The sequence below is a fragment of the Bacillus rossius genome, chromosome 1 (genome assembly GCF_032445375.1).
Source record: "Bacillus rossius redtenbacheri isolate Brsri chromosome 1, Brsri_v3, whole genome shotgun sequence".
Lineage (NCBI taxonomy): Eukaryota > Metazoa > Arthropoda > Insecta > Phasmatodea > Bacillidae > Bacillus > Bacillus rossius.
In genome coordinates this window covers 218,490,519-218,511,551 of record NC_086330.1, presented here as the reverse complement: position 1 = coordinate 218,511,551, position 21,033 = coordinate 218,490,519, and the positions used below count along the sequence as shown (strand labels likewise).

Sequence of the window (21,033 nt, the reverse complement as noted above, 5' to 3'; positions counted from 1 at the left end):
GTGACCGAACTCGTTGACATTTTGATAGACTGCGCAAATTACATGTTAGATTAAAAAATTCAAAACAACGTCCCGCACAACTAAACTTTTAAAAAAACTCGAGAAAAGTATCCGTGATACTGTGACGCAACAACATGAGCGCAAAGTAAAAAAAAATATACATATATATATATATACACTAGGGTCTCGATAATCCGAGCTCCGATAATCCGAGTTCCCAATAATCCGAGTCAGTTTCGGGGGTTATGAGAAAGAAAAAAATACGAATTTTGCAAACACACATACACGTAGGGACAGCCAGGGCTACGTTGAGGAGGAAGGCCCGATAGGGTAAGTGACTGTACATAGCAGGTAGCGGCCCACCCCTGTCAGAAGTCGCAGGAATCTATTTTTAGAACATTGGGGGAAACCCCTTTTCTCCGTCGGCCTAGATCCTCCGCCCCCTCGTCACTTCCCCGCGTTCCCTCCAGAGGGCAATTTTTAGTTCCCATAAGTTCTTCGCCGTGAGCACATCTATGTAGTTACGTCCCAGTTCTATTACGAACCAGTATGAGTAAAAGAAAACATACTGAAATATGATTAAGTGATAAATTAGAAGCGCTGACGCGGGTTGATAAAGGTGAGCCGCTTAAAACAATTGCACGTGATTTAGGAGTGAGTGCTGTTACTGTGGGTGACTGGAGGTGCAACGGACAGAAATTGGAGTTATGGCAAACTCAAAAAAATCTTTCTCAGGCTACAACATCCAGATCTCGTATGAAAAAAGTGAGTACGAAAAAACAAGTGAAGCTTTGTTTTCATGGTTTTTAGCACAGCGGCAAAAAAGTGTCCCTCTTTCTGGGCCTATATTACAAGAAAAAGCGCAGTATTTTCATAATAAATTACAAGAAGGTGAAAGCAATTTTAATGCCAGTAAAGGATGGCTGGATAAATGGAAAAAAAGATACAGTGTGCGGAAATTGCATATCACAGGAGAAAAGCTTTCAGCTGATGCTGCTGGTGCTGAAAACTACGTTCAAAAATTTCAAAGCATGGTCGAAGAAGGGGGCTACACACATGATCAATTATATAACTGTGACGAGACTGGGTTAAATTTTAAAATGCTACCTGACAAGAGTCTAGCATTCAAAGACGAAATTTCGCTCCTGGGCATAAAAAGAGCAAGGAACGAATTACTGTTCTGCCATGTTCCAATGCCTCTGGGACACATAAGCTTCGTCCCTTGGTGATAGGAAAGTCAAAAAAACCTAGAGCTTCTAAAAATGTAAATATGAACGCACTACCCGTCGCATACAAAAATCAAAAGAACTCGTGGATTAATACGACCATTTTTCAAAATTGGTTCTTCGAGGAATTTGTTCCTTCAGTAGAAACTTTTTTAAAAGAACAACAAATACCGAGAAAAGCACTGTTGGTTATTGACAACGCTTCATTCCATCCAAACGTAGAAGAGCTGTCAAGTGATGAAATTAAAACTGTTTTCCTGCCCCCAAATCTGACTAGCCTCATTCAACCTATGGACCAAGGCGTCATTGCGACAATAAAGAAAAAGTACAGACGCATGCTTCTGACATATATTTTGCAAGAAGAAGAAATTTCATTAGTAGATATGCTAAAAACAGTTAATATAAAAGACGTTATCTATTGGTTAGTTGATGCGTGGTCAGAAATCAAAAAGGAAACTATACAGAAATCCTGGTCAAAACTTATAAAACTGAGAGTTTCACAAAATGAAGAAGAAACAGTTGAAGATGACTGTGATAATATGACTCTATTGAATTTAATGGTGGCAATCCCTGGCTGCGAAATGGAATCCAGTGCTGAAGAGGTTAGACAGTGATGAAATTGAAGAATTGACAGATGAGAAAATTATTGAAATGGTCAACAACCGGGACGAGGACACCGAAAAAGACGAACAAGAGGAAGAAGAAACCAACAAAAAAATTAGCCATGCAGATGGGTTTCTACGCTTAGAAAAGGCACTCGAATACGTGGAGCAGCAAGATGACGTCACGCCAAATGACGTAATGTTTTTTAAGAAGAGGAGCACACGAGCAGCTGAGAAGCGAGGAGCATTAAAACAGCAAAAAACAATAATAGATTATTTAAAAAAATAATAATTATGTATATATTTCTATTCTGCCTTTCAATATGTTTGTATTTTCTTTTTATTAAAACATCGACATATGTATTAGAAATTGATTTTGCGTGTTTTTATTCGTATTTCCAATAATCCGAGGTTCTGATAATCCGAGTTGGCCCCCTCCTATCCAGCTCGGATTATCGAGGTTCTAGTGTATATACATACAAAACTAGTGCTACCAACATGCCGTGCGAGAAATTACTACCACCCTACAACAACGTTTTCAGCCAAAATGCTGTTGCTTTTGAATACAGAAACATAATAAATATGGAAGTCTGAATTGTTAACGGTTTCTTACATACTACAAAAGTTTTTAAATGCAATATGAACAAATTAACTTTCACAAATTATAGCTCACGAGCATACTGTCGTGTTTCAACGGGTGGTGAACGTGCTCATTTAACAGCCGTATGTTATTGCGATCGTTATTTCATAAAAAAAATTTCCGGTTCTAATAAAAATTCTTGGTTGATTCCAGGTATTCCTGGTTTTTTTAAGAAATCCTGGATATTTTCCGTATTTCCCGATTTCCCGGTTGGCTGGCCATCCTGATTGAACATTTGAACTACGTTGTAATTTCTGACTGCCTAGAGCACAATACAGTTGCTGTTTACACATTTCAAAGAAATATGGTTGCTTTTTTGATTACAAAATTTAAAAACGTTCCTCATAAGTTCTTTTACTTTTCAGATGGATCTGCTGCCCAATATAAAAATAAGAAAAATTTCATCAATTTGTATTTTCACAAGCAAGACTTCAACATATAAGCTGAATGGCATTTTTCAGCCACAGCTCACGGTAAAGGGCCTTGCGATGGAGTTGGAGGTACGGTTAAGAGATTAGCAGCTAAAGCTAGCTTGCAACGGCCCTACGAAAACCAGATCTTGACCCCTTTCCAGCTTTATGAATGGGCAGTAGAAAATATTTCTGGTATTAATTTCACTTTCACTACACAAGAGGATTACATAGAGTCAGAAATATTTTTAAAAGATCGTTTCAATCAGGCAATTACCATCCAAGGAACTCAGCAATATCATGCATTTATACCTGTTGACTCAAGCACATCAAAAATTTCCGTAGAAAATATTTTCTGGAGCTACACATTCATCACAAGTAACTGTTAAAAGATCACTAGACAAACCGCAAATAGGAGACATAAAGGGCTATACTGCAGTTGTATATGACAAGAACGGGTGGCTAGCTTATGTTATGGAGAAAAACGAAGAAATTGATGAAGTGAAAGTAACATTTCTCCACCCTGCTGGACCATCACCATCCTTTTCTTATCCAGGGAAACCAGATGTATTATGGATTCCTCTCACAGATGTGTTATGTACAGTAAATCCTGTGACACCAACTGGAAGAATTTATGTGCTATCTGAAAATGACACTTTAAAAACCAATGAGGAATTTTTCAAGTACTGTAATTGAAAATTGCAATCAAACATTTATTTCTAATTTTAAATTATTGTGCACGGTAATCTTGCATATATTGTACTTCAGCATAAAGTACAGTAAGTCCTCTATTTACGTCGTACCGATTTACGTCGTTTCGGATTAACGTCACTAATGTTTGAGTACTCATGTTTCAATTTAAGTTGTCGCCGATTCACAATAACGTCGTTTACAATGACCGTAAATCTTTATTTTAACCAAAACACCGTATATACTTCGTTTATAATTCTTTGTTTCCTTCGGTAGTTAATTTATTCTATGTAGCGTAAGCTACACGTTCACCGCCTTATCTTATCATACATCATGAGGGACGCTTCCTGCTCTTCGCTGCTCTCCGCGCGGTGATGCAATACTACCAGCCCGCCCGCTCGGCCACCCACGTATCTCGCACGTAGAAGTGTTATCTACTTCCCGCAACGACACAGCATTTTCTCCTACCCCTTCCGGCCGACCTTGGGCCGTGGCCGGCCGGTGGCATGAAACATGGCTCATTTTGCGTTGTTTCTATTTACGGCGCGGTTTTCAGGAGCGTAACCCCGACGTAAACCGAGGACTTACTGTATTTCTCATTTCAAATTAAATTCCCTGTATAATTTAATTTAAAAAATTGTTCAGTTTAAGATACTTTCAGTGTACAGAATATAATTATCTGATTTTTTTTGTGTATTTTACAACAAGATTTTACTGTATTCTGTTATGTTTTCCTTTGCTGCCAACATTTAACCTGAGGTTTGACTAAAAGGGCCTTTGTTTTCAATTAATTTTACTATGAATCCATTGAGTCTCCATTTTGAAACTTTGTAGACAATTTAATATTTATTCAAAAAATTTTATAGAGTTTTTTGAAAAAAAAAAAAAATTTAAAATGCACTTTTTCCAAAATTTTAAATTTAAATTTTAAAAATTATTTTGAAAATTATTTTTTTTCTAGACATTGTTGTGTTACATATTACATGAAAGGCCATACCAAATGCTGCAAAATGACACCTGTCTCACCTTTCTAACTTAATTTGGAGAAGATTTATGGTAATTTTAAAATATGCCTGTCGTGCGATTTTGAGTGTTTTTTTGAAAATTTACAAAGCAATATTTTCAAAACGGATGGATATATCATTCTAAAATTTTATATTTTTGTTAGTCTGTATGGAGGTAACATCTGTGCAAAATTTCATCAAAACCTGAGATGGTGAGGTAAAATGGGTGTGTTGATTTGACATGGAATGACCCTGAAACAACCAAAACTTGTTATGTAGAAATGCAATGAAATATTATGTGAAAATAGTTACCATTTTAGATTTTATTCTTACGATTCTGTTGATAACAGCTCAAGTTTAACATCTACAGATTTTGTGACTGAATATTGTTACCTGTAATTTGAAAGCAGAAAATTTGAATAATAAACACAATGAAATATCAACCAAAATTTTAAAGTAAATTCCTCACAATTATGATTTTCAGGATACAAATTTTGTTTTCTTGTAAGCTTCCTAATTTAGATCTTTTTGTTAGGTATTGGACGTTATAGCCAGGGACAAAAGTGCACAATAACGCTACTAAATGTCATAAAAAATATTCTTATGTTTTCATTTTTTTTCCTTCGGTAATTGTGTTTGAAATATTCTTGGTAGGAAGAAGTTTCCCATCTGGTGATGTTAACCAGAACAATTTCACTTTATAAAATGGTTTAATCATGTGTTATCTTGAACTGTTTGACATGTTTTATTAATTTTATTTTCAAAACTATTGCAACTTACGTAATTTACAAAAACACAGCACATATTATCTTTCACTCTCACGTAATGTATGTGCAACAACAATTAGCATTAGAGTTCATATGATACATTTTTAAGCAATAAATAATTTTTTCAATTAAAAAAAAATCTTGCTGAATTCATTGTAGATAGACTGGGAAATTTTTGATGATTATCTCTGAAGTTATAATTTTTCTGTTTTGCTTGTAAAAACACACAGTTAAAATAGAGTACAGATAAAGAGAATGATGATAAAATCATTTAACGGGTCATAATATAGATTTTAAGAGTATTTTAAGCCGTTAAAGCTTTGAAAAAATATATCATGAAATACATTACATACTCAATCAAAAATAAGATTATTCTTGAACTTTAACATTTGTGTACATTGCCTGAACAGGACTCACAAAATATTGCCCATTTTAATAAAACTTATTTCACCATGATGTGAACAAAATTTCCAAAGATCTGACTAAAAACCAAACTAATTTTGGAAAAGGAATAACCTAATATTCAAAAGCAGTTTTTTTTAAAATGTAAAATAGGTAATCCCACAAAATATATTATGAGGATATAGCAATTATAATGGTGTGTAAATATAAAGCTGCCACATACAAGAAGATCCAGGGAAAAACCAAACTGTGTTTATTATTTATAATTTGCATTCTTAAAGGATTAATAACTATACCTTATATAAATTAACAATCTTGGTTTTCTTCACATACTCTATTATCATTAAAAATATAATAGTAAAATAATAATGCCCAAATGTTAATAAATATGAGTTGTTTTGTTGCTGTTGAAGATGCAAGTTTGTGAAATCAATTATAAATCTAATCATTTTCTTCTCTCTGGCATATTGATATTAACATTATTTATGAAAATTGATATTTCAATTCAGACATTGATCAGTTTCTGTTTAAAAATCCAAAACAACAAGGATGTGTGTACAGCATGCTTGCTAGAATAGAATCTACAGATAGAGGGTTAGGAAATTTGTAAGGTACACATAGATTATAACACATGTTATTAAGTGTTGAAAATATATTTGTTATGTACTAATAGTCCGTGGCTTCAGTGGAATCTGATAGCTAAAATACTATCCATTACTCTATTAAAAATGTCTGACATTTTTTCACTATTTAAATTAAATTTAAATGAATTTTTTTGAAAAAAGTTTTACCATCCATTGCAAGAATAAATGCAGTAAGGTGTGATCCCTCCTCTTACAGACAATTATGAATTTTGCAAATTCGTTAGTATGTGACAAGTGTGACAAGTCATCGCCTTGACCTTCCCTACCGACAGTATACAATCTTGTAATTATTACACATTTTATCACAGCACACCATGGCAATAATTTTTTTTTCCCTTAATTATATAAAGATGTACTATATATAAATCAATGGCCAGTATTTGTCTCGTTTTTACTCCTGCAATTTATAAGTGTCAACTACAAGCATTCTTGTAAACAGGACTTCCTAGTAAAAAAAAACCTTACACATTGCTGAATTTTGGAGCACGAGACTGGCTGTTATGAGGCCTAAACATGTTGAAGTACCAAAATATGTTTTTTTCCCCCTTTAATAAACATGACTGCCAAAATAGGCTTAACTTTTTCTAGCTCAAAGAAGGGTTATTACAGGCAGGTCTGCTTAAAATTGACCGTCTATTGCTTGTACCTTTAAAAAATGTCTTTCGTTGCACATTATATAATTTTATGGCTTAATTACTTTAGGCCAAATAACAATTAGAAAAATAACTATAGCATTTTACTTAAACTTAGATGCAAGAGTATAACTTGCACCTGTCAACTTTTCATGAGATGTTTCTTAAATTAAATGTATTAATTATATCAATTTGTAAAAGCTCTTTAATTTCAAATGCAATTCAATATTTTGGAAATATTATTTGCGCATCACTCATTTACATGTCAGTGAATGACTACTACAGTAATGACTTATGATTGTCATGTGGGAGTTTTGATAGGTCGTGGGCAAATCAGCTGTTGACTTACAAGGAATTAAAATAAATGGTATACGTATCAGAACCATCTCTCCTTAACTTCTTCTAAACCCCAAAGAGCAATAAAGTTGAAAACATGAATAACTATCATCCTTGCACCATTAATGCATTCATTCTTCATGCTTTATTTTGGCTTGCTTGCTGCTGCGAGAGAGAAAGTGAGAGAGAGCAAAATATATTATGATAATTTCACAGCTCACTGCAGAACAAGAACTAATGAAGTGTCTGACATAGATGTCCAAGGAGATTTTTTTTTTAAACTTATGTCTTAAGATCCCCACCACACCACACCTCACCACAGTATGTAACAGCCCAGATTACAGCCTTCCCCATGACAATCCAGTAATAATAATTTGTTATAAATTTTTGTCATATTTCAGGTTATGTTATCAAGTGATGTAAAGTTTTTCCTTTTAGAAGTAATTTTGAACTGACCATGTCATGTATTGTGAACGTAATTCACCTGGTTTAATGTTTTTGTTTTTAAAATGCATAAGTTTATTTTTCAAGTATTTTTTTTTGCTGGTTTCTTTGTGTTGGAAGGCCTGCTGACGTAATTCTCTTTGGGTTATATCCACGACCGCGGTTTTGTTTCACATGTTAGGCTTTGAGTCACGGTCAAGGGATTGTTAGAGAAAGACAGAAATTGCTGGGTCGTGGGAACAGAAGTAAGAATTTCATGGAAGTTTCTGTTGCCATGCGCCGTGATTGACTGAGAATTAAGTCAGCGAGCCCAGGACACTGCCCGCACAAAGGAAAGGAAGGTTGTATAGTTAGTCATTGTCCGAGCACCGTGCCGAGCAGTTATTGTTTGAGCACCCGTGACAAGAGGTCGTGGTCGGGCGATGGCTCGACTAACATAATGTTCTGTTTTTTAAGTATAACTTTACAGCTACGGTACGGGCAACGCATAATAAATAACCTTTTTTTGGACTTTTCAATAATTTGAACTTTTTTTTGACCGTAGTAGTTGGCAAAGCCCACGGCGAGGCGACAAAAGCCTTTTGTTTAGCCGTCGCTGCCCGGAATCTATCCGGGCAATGTACCGTGAGTTATCACAACCACAGGATGCAATTCGTAAGAAGAGTCTACGTGTTTTCTCTTTTCTGAATGTACATTAAATTTTTTTTTGTATTTGTTCTGTTGTGCGGAAGTTGGTGATATTTTGTTTTTACGTGAATAAATAACAACAGGTAATCCATCAAACACTGCCAACGAATTACTTCGTGACCTGCTACCAACCTGTATGCTCACTCATCACCTAATTTTGAGCTAGCTGGAGGTCATGAGTGGTAACAAGTTTGGTGAATAATATTTTACGAAATATGGGTTTCAAATTTCAACATTGAATAAATTTTGACAGGTAACCTGGGATATGTTGAAAACCTGTCAAATATAATTTAACTATGAATGGTAAAATTTTTATTTTCAAATATATTTTATTTGGTAAGAATGCAACATAATGCAGCATGATACATGTAAATATATTAAGTTTTTAAATCAAATATTTATATTATATTGGAGTCAGTCAGTGCCAGTGATCATAGACAAATCTCGCTCGTTTGGCAGGTTTGTGGGTTTGATCAGCTAGAAACCTTTGTTAAGGTTTTAGTCTTACATAAAAAAATAATATATTATGTGTAATTTGTGCTCCAGAAAATAAAAATTTAACAAGACATTAAAAAGTTGATTATTCCGGATACTATATTAGAGAGACAGCAATAAAAATCTAAAACCATTGCATGGCATTTTTTTTATGAATGTGTAACTGGTCATTCATTGGCTGTTTATTCTTGGGTAATGATTGGTGAATTACAATCCACCGCCTTGCTGTCAAGCTTGGCTGGCGGGAGTGGAATTGGCCTCTCTGGCAGTGGCGCTGGAGAGCAGGTACCCGGGCCTAAAAACGGGCTGTTAACTGCACGGCGAGGTTTCCCCTTTAGCCTTGCAGTCGGTGAGGAGATTCAGGCAACCCCGAGGTCTCCTCTGCCTGCTCTAAGGTTTCCACACACCGTTGGGAAGGTGATTGTCGTCTGAGGTGTCGGAACTGTTGCCGGTTCTAGTATCCGAGACATGAACCATCAAGTCCGCGGAAAGGGTGTGTGATGCGATTATATAGCCTCTCCACACCAAGTGGCAACCCTCTGCCTCCACGTTGGCACCGCTGTTGGGGGAGGACCGTGGTGACTATGTTGGGAGGGTTTCCCCAACCACTGGTCATAGCACCTCTCTAACTAAAGAGGGCGCTGCCGGGTCAAACTCTGCCACAGTGCATTCTCAATTGCATGTATGAGACCGGAAATGGTGAAAGGGCTGAATCTGCGGGCAACAGCAGATGCGATAGAAACCTCTCCGGGGGGTTCGACGGCCGAGCCTCGGTGCATCGGTCCCAAAGGGCCCCATAGTGAATGGATCAGGCCCCATGGTAAAGGAGTTCGACTGGGTATGGTGGTTACGGTGTCGGGTGCCCGGGCCTAAAAACGGGCTGTAAACTGCACGGCGAGGTTTCCCCTTTAGCCTTGTAGTCGGTGGAGGTACTGAGGCAACCCCCAGGTGCTTCCTGCCCGGGCACTGTGATTGCCATTTTCCAGCTGGGGTTGACGGCGGTTGTCGCCGGAGGGGTGCAGTCGCATCCGGGCCTTAACCGGCTGTAAACCCGCCGGGCCGAGGTACGGCGGGTCGGAGGGTTTTCCGAGGCGACGAGGACGCCTCGTGGCTGCACTCTGAAGTGTGATGGTCTGGTCAAACTACCGGCGAACAGTCTGCCGACGAGACCAAAAGTTGGTCGTAGTACGGGAAGAATCCATCATGTTTGAATGGTTCCCCGCTGAGGTTTTCTTAAGGCCCAGGATTCTTGGTGAGGTAGGACTCGTACTTGGGAGTGGTGCCCCGCGTGCTTTAGGGGCAGGTATCAGGGTTCCCTAGCCCATTGAAATACCGACGTTGTGAGCGATGAGGACAGCTCCGGTAACCAGCCTGGACAGCTGGCAGAGGTTGGGTAGGCCTCCACCGGACCGCGGGTTCGCTGGGTGATTGAGGAGTCCCAGTGTGAGGCGGGAGACCGGGGTAGGCGCCAGATGTGATGACAACTCCAGAGGGCTAAGGGAGCATCCAACTTGCTGGTCAGCTGAGTGGAGTAGGGGGCCGGAGGTGGTGCATAAACTGAGATGGGTGGCCTCAGTCCCTTTGCATAGCCAAAAGCTCTAACGCTCTTCCTGGTTGCATATGCGGCGTGATCCGCATCCACGCCCGTGGGGGCCCCAGGGCGGTAAGGATTACGCTAAGAGCGCTGGGTTAGCAAACCAAAAGGAGGGGAAACCCTTTCGTGTGACTATGTCAAGCTTGGCTGTCTTGTTGGTGTGGGTAGCTGGAGCTCGCGATAAACACGATTTTGATTCTGGATGCTGAGGCATTCTGAGTGAGTTCTACAAGCAGGTTTCTGAAAAGGGCAGTGCCCAATTAGCATAGTCCCGGCATAATTAACCCCCCCCCCCCTTGCAATTGTAGGTTGCAGTCAGCCGGTGGGTTTTCTTGGTATATTTGGTATTACTGTTTTCCTCACCAATGCATTCCATCATCGCTTCACCTCTAAAGACTTCATGTCAGCTAGACATTATGAATATAAATCTTTAATTATATATTCTATAAGTTGGACCCAGTCCACATCTCTGGCCTCGAGCTTACCATCTGAAACTGCTCATGGCCCAACCCAACATTATAGGCTTTTTTGGTTATGCAAGGCTATGAAGAATTTAGTATAAAGCATTTCCAGTAACACAAGTGCAGGCCACATCTGATCAAACATTTTCCCTTTGCCATACCCTTCTGTCGAACAGATTTTTGGGTTCATTCAATTTTTACCAATTTAAAACATTCTCTAGCCCTGATGTTAAATATCACTTCCTATTCCTCATACAATATTTTAGCAAACCACATAGAAAGATTGGTTAAAATAGTAATAATTATTATTCTACTTGTTGTAAAAAGGGACTTTAATTTTATTTTTATACTCGCGTGTTGTTTAGACAGAGAAAGGACAATATTTTGATGTGAATCCTCTGCTCATGCATAACAGTGCCACCAGCTTGATGAGGTAATTACAATGTCATCTTGAGTTAGGGCATTCCAAATAGTGTTTAAAAATGTGACTATTAAATGATATGGTTAGGTTAGCAAAGAAAAGAAATACTAGGTTAGCATGGATATAAAAGTCTGATTTAATGTAACACAATTTGAAATAAAATGTTATCCATTCTGGTTGATAATTAAAATAACTAAATGACATGTCTGTTCCTACCTGTCCCTCTGCAGGGTTGAACAGAGAGAAGTTGTAGTCATATGACAGCTCTTCGTTGGGTTCGATGTTACGCAATGCAAACAGGGCCATCCTGAACAGGCCATTCACACTCCACTTCTGCATCTCACAGTTTGGTTCACACGAATGATTCACGAATCGGCCTGCAAAAAAAGGAAAACATGAAACCACCATATTTTCAGGTAAATAATATGGGAATGGTATATGTTAGAAAAGTTTAATGATGCAAGCCATATTTTATTTGAATACTCATGTCATGTGCTCATGTGTTTGTTGCATTCAGTAGACACAGTCTTGAGAATTGTTTAGTGTATTACTTATTCAAAACTAAGTGAGTTAAAAGTTGCTTGTATCTACACATACAACCACAAAAGCCTTACATTCAGTGCCAAAGTTTGACTTTCCATCTCTCTTTCTATACTGTAGAATCTGACTTAACCTCCCTTCCTTCTCACTCACTCACTCACCTCCCTCCCCACAAAACCCAGATACATCAGACGCCTTAAAAAAAGATAACTACTGCCATATTGGTTATATAAATGCCGGGACACAGCTAAATGTAAAACTCTCAAAGTGCCGATATAAGGTAAGTACAGTAGAACCCCTCATATCCAAGCTTCCCACAACCGACTCCTCCAGATATCCGACCTAGTCTCCGTGGTTGGCGAGCCCGTTCAGACTTGAAAAAGTGACGCATCTACATGTTACCCAGTTCAGCCGTGATTGTTGGTGTAGAATGTGCTATTACTATAATCTTGAACTGTCCTATGATTTTTAACGTAACGCAAAGTATTGTGGGCAAAAAAAAGTGGAGGGACACTTGCGCAAAATCAAGATTGACAAAACTGAAACAAAAATCCATTACTGAATTCTTTAAATAAGGTATGCTTACATTGTATTCATCATATCATTTATAATTTAACAACAGTAAAATGTTTGAAATGTATACAGCAACATTTTTCCAAATAAAGTTGTATTACTGTACATACTGTATAGCTGGGAAAGGCGTTTTTTTTGCTCCTATGGATATCCGACCTTTTGGCCGTTCCGACCATGGCCCGGTCCAGTCATGGTCGGATATGAGAGGTTCTACTGTATTTATATGTAATGTATTTGTTTTGATAGATTTCCAAATCCACTAAATACAAGTATTAATGTGATTGGATGTTATAAACTATCAAGCTAATGCAATTAGGAGTTGATTCTATAATATCTGGTGCAAAAATCAACTGTGTTAAAAGGTGATACATACAACACACAAACTAATAAAATGTTAAGAATAAAGTGTGGGCACCATATATAAGAATGCATTCAAAACCAAGAACCTCATGAGATCTCTTCAAATTCAATGTTATAGGTATTTTGTTAAACCTTGAACGCTACGAACATCATACAACAACCAGTTTAAATATTATGATGAACTAATTAAATTTGTAGTCACAATGAAACAAGTACCATACACTCTGAAGTACAATACAAAACTAAATTCCACGCATGGATTTGGTTTCACGGACTGTTAAGACAGCGATGTAATTGTTCGGTTGATCAACCTATTTCACACATAAAAGTCTCAACTCAATCTTGAATACAATATATAAATAGCATCAGATAATACTTGAACAAATAAACTAAGGGTTTTTGCCTCGGTTAGATGTGTACTAGCTCGGTAGAACATTAGCCGGACTACTGGTGCACACAAGTTTCTGTGGGGACAGACAAACTAAGCCACTTGTAGATTAAATTGATAAATATTAAATTGAAATTGGTAACTACAAAATCCACACAGAGTTTCCAAAACTTAAAATCTTTACACATCAATACTTTTCAATATTTGGCATAAAACAATAGTGTTAGTATATATTAGGGAACTGTGAAGTGGATATTGTGATTGGTCTTTATATTTATCCAAGTTATCAGTTAATAAGAATTTTACTTCGTGTTATGGCAAAATAGGGACACCTGAGAGCAAACAGTCACTTGGGACTAACCAATCTCGAAGTGGCAATCTAGTAGATTTTACGTATCTTGATAGATTGGACAGTTTGTGGCCAATTTCCTATCTTCATCCTTGGAATGCCTCATACTAAGTATGTAGGATGATCTCAAAACCCGCAACCTTGAACACAGGACTCCCTAAGTCCAGTCAGGAGCTGCTGGTCCACCTTTCCTCGTTCTGGATTACGTAGCTCAGCACCCTCAGTTGACAGTCTGGATAGTTCTTGTCGCCTTCCTGTCCGTCGCTGATTCTTCTTCTCTCGAAATTTGATAAAAGTCGTTCTTCTGAGCTTGTAAATATTGCCTTTTGTAGTTGGCACTAGTAGTCTTCTTGTAGTAAATTATTAGTCTCTAGTCAATTTCTTTACTTCTGGTTGCTGGATCTTCAAACGTAGGAGAACAATTGTCTTCTGTAGTATTTCGAAATCAATAGATGATGATTACTTATTAACTTCTTATAATGTTCATAGAATTCTCATTCTTGAAGTATTAATAATAATTTCTCATATTATAGTAGAATTGATACACATTTTGACCATTTCCTAAATGAAAATGATGCTTGTCTTCCACAACACGTGAAATGCGTCTATTCCTGACAGAGCTTGAGATTCAACTGCCCATGTTCCCAATGGAAAATGAATCGTTCCTTGCTAAAGTGATTCTCTTATGTATTTTTTATAATTCAGAAATAAAACACATGCTGTTTGGTGGTTATAATATAATTGAATTTACTAGAATAAAAATTTAAAAAAAACACAAAACAAGAAACATACAGATATAATGAATGTTCAAAATGTCTTTGGCAAAATTTAATTGTTATTCTTATTCTTTGCCTTGAAGACTAGACTTTTACTTTCATACCGAGATCCGAGAAGAGCTAACTCCCCACCATTTATCAAAGTTTTTTAAAAGAAGGGATATATTTTTATTCTTACTCCCCACTTATATTGGCTTTCCAAGAGAAGGGATACAATATTGTTTTAATTCTTACTTCCCTTTATATAAGCTTTCCAGGAGAAGGGATACAATCTCTATCCTTGCTTGTTGGCCAGGTAGTCCTGGGCAGCCCACAGTGGCCGAGGCTGAAACTAGTCTGCAGCTGTGGTCCCAGCCATTTCCCCACTTCCCAGAAGTATCACAGCCTGAAATACTGAAATAGGGTGTTTATAAACCTCCCACAACTGCTGCTCTTAAGACGTGTGTGTGTTTTTTCAACCTGCAGGACATTGCTCTCACTAGAGACATACCAGACTCACTAAAAAAAACCTAAACCTAAAGTAAGAAAATCACGATTCAGTTTTTAAAGTTTGGGCACATATTATGATAAATGTAATTTAGAGAATAAAATAAATTTCTAAAATTTCACCCTGTGAATGAATCACTGCTAAAACTTTTTTTTAAGTTATCAATATAGTAAACATATCACATAAGTCAAAACAATATCAGTCTAAACCTTCTGTGCTCTATGACAGCAAATATAAAAGTTTTAAAACCTTCTCAAACAGCTCTACCAATTTTTCGGGTCAAATCATGAATCCTTTATTTTAAAGATTACTTCATTGATCTCTCACCCTGTATTGGGTTTTCCAGTTCAGGAAAGCTACATTGTTCAGCTACCATTTTAACATATCATATGCGAGATTGACCTACAGGACGTGTCCAACATTTTATAGTACAGTTCAAAATAATGAATGAGAGAAATGCTTAATGTGTATATGCAACTTAATATATTGTTGTTTATACAGTTATATTACATTTTATCAATTCAAGATTTGAAAAATTCTCTTTTAATAATTGTATAGATTTAATTTTTTCTTAGCAAGAATTTAATCTATTAGGTAATTTAAGACATTTATTAAGTGTTTTCGTGTGTTATTTATCCTAAATAAGTACACAATTAAAGAGAAATACATTTGTTTTATAAATACAAAGAGTGGGTACATTTTTCTGCACCAAATTGAACAAAAAAACACCAATGTTTTAATTTTATCACAGTTCCATTAAAACAAATTTAGGCCAAATCTTAAAAAAAAAAAAAAAAAAAGTTTAAATTATAAATTTCCACACAAAAGTTTTAAATAAAATATGTATAGTTAAATACAAAACCAAAACTAGAATAAAACCAAACTAAGAAATGTCAACCTTGCCTTCACTTTAGTTGTAACATAGTACATAACATATAATTGAGGGGCTGAGAACAAAAACCAGGTAAGTGAAATTTATATAAAAATTAAGAAAGCACCATTTTTATGAGCAAAGTATTTAAACTGTTAAAGGCAAATATCAGGCAAGTGCTACAATGATCATGTGACACTATCTGAACAGGAATCACTTGACCTACTTGCAGAAAGACAATGTGCAATGCTAGACTTCAAGAGCCATTTACTCGAAATGAGTATTTCATCACTTACCTGGTTTTTGTTCGCAGCCCCTCAATTATAACAATAGAATAATGCATATTTCTATAATTTTGTAGATGCACTGACCTAGACCATTTATACATTAATAGTATGAATGCTGTACCAATATAGTAAAGGTAGTTAAAACACCGAGTCCTTTCAAAAAGATACGCAAAATGATAAAACAAGTCATTTACCGAGGATACAATACATTGCAATACATGAAAATTTACAATGGAAATCACTTAGATTGATGTGAATACAGATGGTAACAGAAATATTTTTTTAATGAAAGCCATAAATAACATTAATAAGCCATGCACAACAATCATGTAGGTTCTTGATGCATACGTGTGCTTTAATCAATATGCACATGCTCATCCTTTATGCGGGGTAAAATAAACACTTAGCACTTGCGTGGCTAGATTTTATATTTCAATCTAGATATAAGCTCAAATATTTCTACATGTATGAACAGTTCTTTTGATGTGTAAACATCTTAGCCATCGGCATATCACATTTTGTAGGAGTATTTTGTGGAAATGGGAAGAAAGTCGATAAACAGAAATATGACACAAAGATGGCGGACCTACGTGTATATACGTGACACATATATAGTCACTTTCGTAAACATTAGGAGACAGCAACCATATTGGTGTTTCAAATGAACCTTTATGAAAGTGAAACTACCCTGGAAAATATTTGGTAAACTGAAATAGTCATAGTAAAATGTACTCTAAAGTTTTAAAATACCTAAGAAGACTGGCCCTACAATGATTATCTTATAATATAAATACGCTCATCACTGACACACTGACTGACTCTGTAACACTGTATGTATTCTGTTTTCATGCGCTTACAGTGTAATATTTTCATTGCTTTTTGCTAACCTGTTCCTCTTAGCATTGCTGACGAGTCCATGTCGCAAAGATATTATAAGTAGGGGCATATTGTCATATTTTGATGAGGCAGAAGGTTTCAGCATTTTTCAGTTATAAAACTAGCGAGCCGTGGCTTAGTTTGCCACGTTTCGGCCGCTGATGAGTCTCAGTGTTAAATGTAGTATATTTGTTGCATCAAAATATGGATACCGTATTTACTCGCATATAGGTCGCAGCAATTTTACCAGATTTGATGGGGAAAAAATGAAGTGCAACCTATATGTGAAGAAAATTTTTTTAAAATTTTTGAGGAATTTTTTTTGCAATATTTTGCTTTAAAATGCGAAAAAGAAGTTTATATAGGTATAGGCAAATTTATTTACAATGTACACATACAGCGAAAACCCTTATTTACGTTACCGTTATTTACGTTTTTCCGTTATTTGCACTATATTCTTCAGGTCCCGTTTGGTTCCCATTTAGTCCAATACAATACTTTCACGCAAATTACGACTCAAAAATTGATTCAATCCCGCTATTTACGTCACATAACAACGATAAACAACCAGAAAATACCGTGGGTTCTTTAAGAGTAGGTAAGATTAGCTAGTAGGCCTAAAAACATAGTGAAAAACTTAACGTTTATAGTCGGCAATGAACATTTTAAATCGCAAAATATACATATTTTATAACATGAAAAGTTGCTTTTATTTCTAAACATGTAATAATTTAAGCCTAGGCGTGTAAAAGTCCGAGTAATTATAGCAGGAGACAATCTAAAATGAACGAGGGAAAAACGTAAACTCACGAATGTATGAACGTGGCTGATTGTTAATTTCTGATACTGTATTTATGTCACAACTTAGCCGAAATACTGGTACAAGACAAACTTCACAAGATAAAATGAGTGGAGTCTTGGTAACTGTTTTATACGTATTTTATAATTTCGGAAGTATTGTACAGTTGACGCATATTTTTTAAACTAACAATTTATTTCTGGGGATCGTAATTAATTAATTATTGGTATCAAGTCATCAAAATGGACGTAAACTTGAACATGTCACGGCAGCGAGAAAACTGGTGCGTATACCAATAAACTGGTATTAGAACTGGACAAAATTGGTACATGGGAGGTGGAGCTTATATTTTTTTCCGCTAAGCTCGCATCTATTGGCTGGCTGGCTGCTGATGCAAGGTCACGAGTCTGGGCGGAGCGTTGAGTGAGTTATACTGCGCATGCGCAGCTCAGAGAACAAAGAGAGCCAGCAGGCATGCCGTAACAGCAGCTGATCGAGTACAATGACCTTTCTCCGCGCACGGCGCGGTAATGAATTACCAGTGCGACCTATATGGGGGGAATCTTAAATACCAAATTCAAGACCTCAAATTATGGGTGCGACCTATCTGCGATGGCGACCTATATGCGAGTAAATACGGTAATTACCAATAGAAAGTTTAACTTCAATGCCTATATCTTGGTGTTGGCTAAGATATTTTTCTGCACATCAGTGAGTTAAGTACCTTAAATCTGACTGACTGTGTTGTTTGAATGACTGAAAGAGTTAATTTGTTTGATTCTGTGCTTAATGAGGGTCAAAACTCAGTCATGTTCTTTCTAGCAAGGCTAAACATTCATTCAGTAGCAGAATTACTATGGGGAACAGACAAAACTGCAAACATAATTTTACTGATTGTTCTGTACTTCAAATTGCCACTGTCATTCTTCATAGCTGCAATCCTTCAACAAGTGTCATCAATTCTGGAACTGCTCAAAATGTCTTCAGAGAAATCATTACAAGCTGTTTCATAGAATAGTCTGACACTAGAATAGAACTTCCGTATGCATGAATCACCTTCTGGTATTTATATAATATAGGATCTTGCTTTGGCACCTATAATCAAATTAGAATCAGGTTTTTGATTTGTTCTCCTCTGAAAATCTACTTCAGAGACTGAAGTGACTCTCCCATGTGATGATGATGGTTTGATAAAGCAAACAAGCAAATCTGTCAATAAACCATATAGTTTTCTCCGAAATACATGAATCACAGGAACATCCTGTTGGAGAAAAAAATTTACTTGGTTGAAAACAGGAAGTGAACTGCTAAGAGAGCAACAGTAAAGTTTCGTAAGTGGATCCTGCATGAGAGATTTTACATTTTCATACTGTGAAGTTGAAGGCTTTCCTTTTCAGGATCACTACAAAATAATAGCTTTAGTGCCTCCCATTGTTCCAGCACTCTGTCAACTGAATCTAGGAGAGAGAGCCAACGTGTGCTAACATATATCAAGATTTTGTCTGACTTTGCCCCACATACCTCTTGATACACTTTCAGATGATTCTGGCATTTTGAACTTTTTTCCAAGTAATAGAAAATATTAATCAAAATGTCTCAATGCTAATTGTTAGCTGTGCACTGGCTTTTTTAGCTGCTATATGAATGAGATGATATGAGCAGCCTTGTACAACAATAGCTGGATGTTTTTCTTTAATAAATGCTACCACACCTTTGTTTGTGGCAGTCATAGTATTGGCATTGTCACATGCAAACGCTACACAATTTTTCCAAGAAATTCCAAAACGTTCAAATTACTTATTCAGCACAGAGAAAATACCATATCCTGTGTTGTCTGTACTCTCAAGAAGGGATAACAGTACCGTGCAAATTTTACCTTGTGTTTGATTTAAAAATGAAACAACTATTGGATAAATCTTCACTGCATTACAATCAGTACTCCCATCGGTAGCTGAAGCAAATAATCCACTTACCAAAGATTCAACAATTTCATTTTTAGTTTCACCAGTCATATACTCCACTAAGGCAGATGTTTTTTTTTTCTCGCACAGCTATATTTCTGTGCAATTATTGAGTCCGGGAACATGGCTCTAAACAAATTACCCGAATGATCCGCTACTGCTATCGGTGAATTGTGTTCTACGAAAAAACTTGTAAACAATAACTCTGCGTTCGTTACTTTCGTTTCTTCAGATGTAGCGAAAAACGACGATATAGATTTATATCTCGTCATGGCTATAAAATCATGTTACGCATGTTTCTTTGATTGAATATGCCGTCTAGTCATCCCTTCCACCATGTGCAATCGAAAAGTCACACGTGTATACATTACAAAATGTGTGGCGTTCCGAAACATTTGAAGACGACAAGCATGGCCATTCTTTAGATAAGTTAGGTCAAAAGTTCTGAAGAATAGCATTATTTTTTTTCCCCCAGATACACATTGTTCTGTCACACACTTCATTTCTACAACCGGCAACACTATCGAAAAACATAAAAAAAATTCACGTCTGTAGACACGATAAAAACACTTTGATGAAATAAATGGCTTTCAAAAAATAAATTAAAACAACACAGGTTAGCCAAAGTACCGTACAAAAATTATCGTGATGTAAGTAGCCAACAAACAAAAAGTCAAAGAATATGTACTAGTTGTATCGTACAACGCACGTAAAACCAACCCATTATTATTTGAAAACACGAGAATTAATCTAATTATTTCGACAGTACATGCGCACACTTACTAGTTCCGTTATTTGCGCAACCACGTGATGTATTCGAACTGCGTTCACGAAACACGCACACCAGAAACGGAATTTTTCCGTTACTATGTAGCACAAAGCCTCGTTTCCGTAATAAACCAGCGATGTTCCGTAATACCATAATTTGGTGTTAAATCAGTAATAATTACGGAAAATCCGTAATGGTCGGCAGCTCTGTATATGCAATGAAATACAAAATATATTTTTTTTTGTTCAATATATATTCAATCTCCCCCCCCGCAAATAATATAATGAATGAGGATGAAGATCCTAGATCCTACTTCTAGAAAGCATCACTTGGCTTATGAAAGACAGAAGAGGTGGTGGGCAAATCAAAAGTCAAGAATCGCAAGCACAAATTTGTGTGTTAGATGCTGCCTATCATCAATAACACATCAATCAAAACACCCAAACAATTGGCCACACATCATGTTGCTCATGCTGCATCTCAGCATCAAAACCTTGAACGAATGACAACCAAAGCTTATTAGGTTGCTAATTGCTAGAGAC

At 36.5% G+C, this 21,033-nt stretch overlaps 1 protein-coding gene across 2 annotated transcripts in view; it reads right to left on the bottom strand.

The window, feature by feature from the left end:
- The window catches only part of LOC134527289 (uncharacterized), a 488,639-nt gene that overhangs the window by 185,785 nt on the left and 281,821 nt on the right, over positions 1-21,033 (bottom strand). For both annotated transcript variants that reach the window (XM_063359834.1, XM_063359833.1), the window contains one exon: positions 11,672-11,832. In XM_063359834.1, the coding sequence (XP_063215904.1) occupies positions 11,672-11,832 (161 nt within the window). The remainder of the gene's footprint in view (positions 1-11,671; positions 11,833-21,033) is intronic.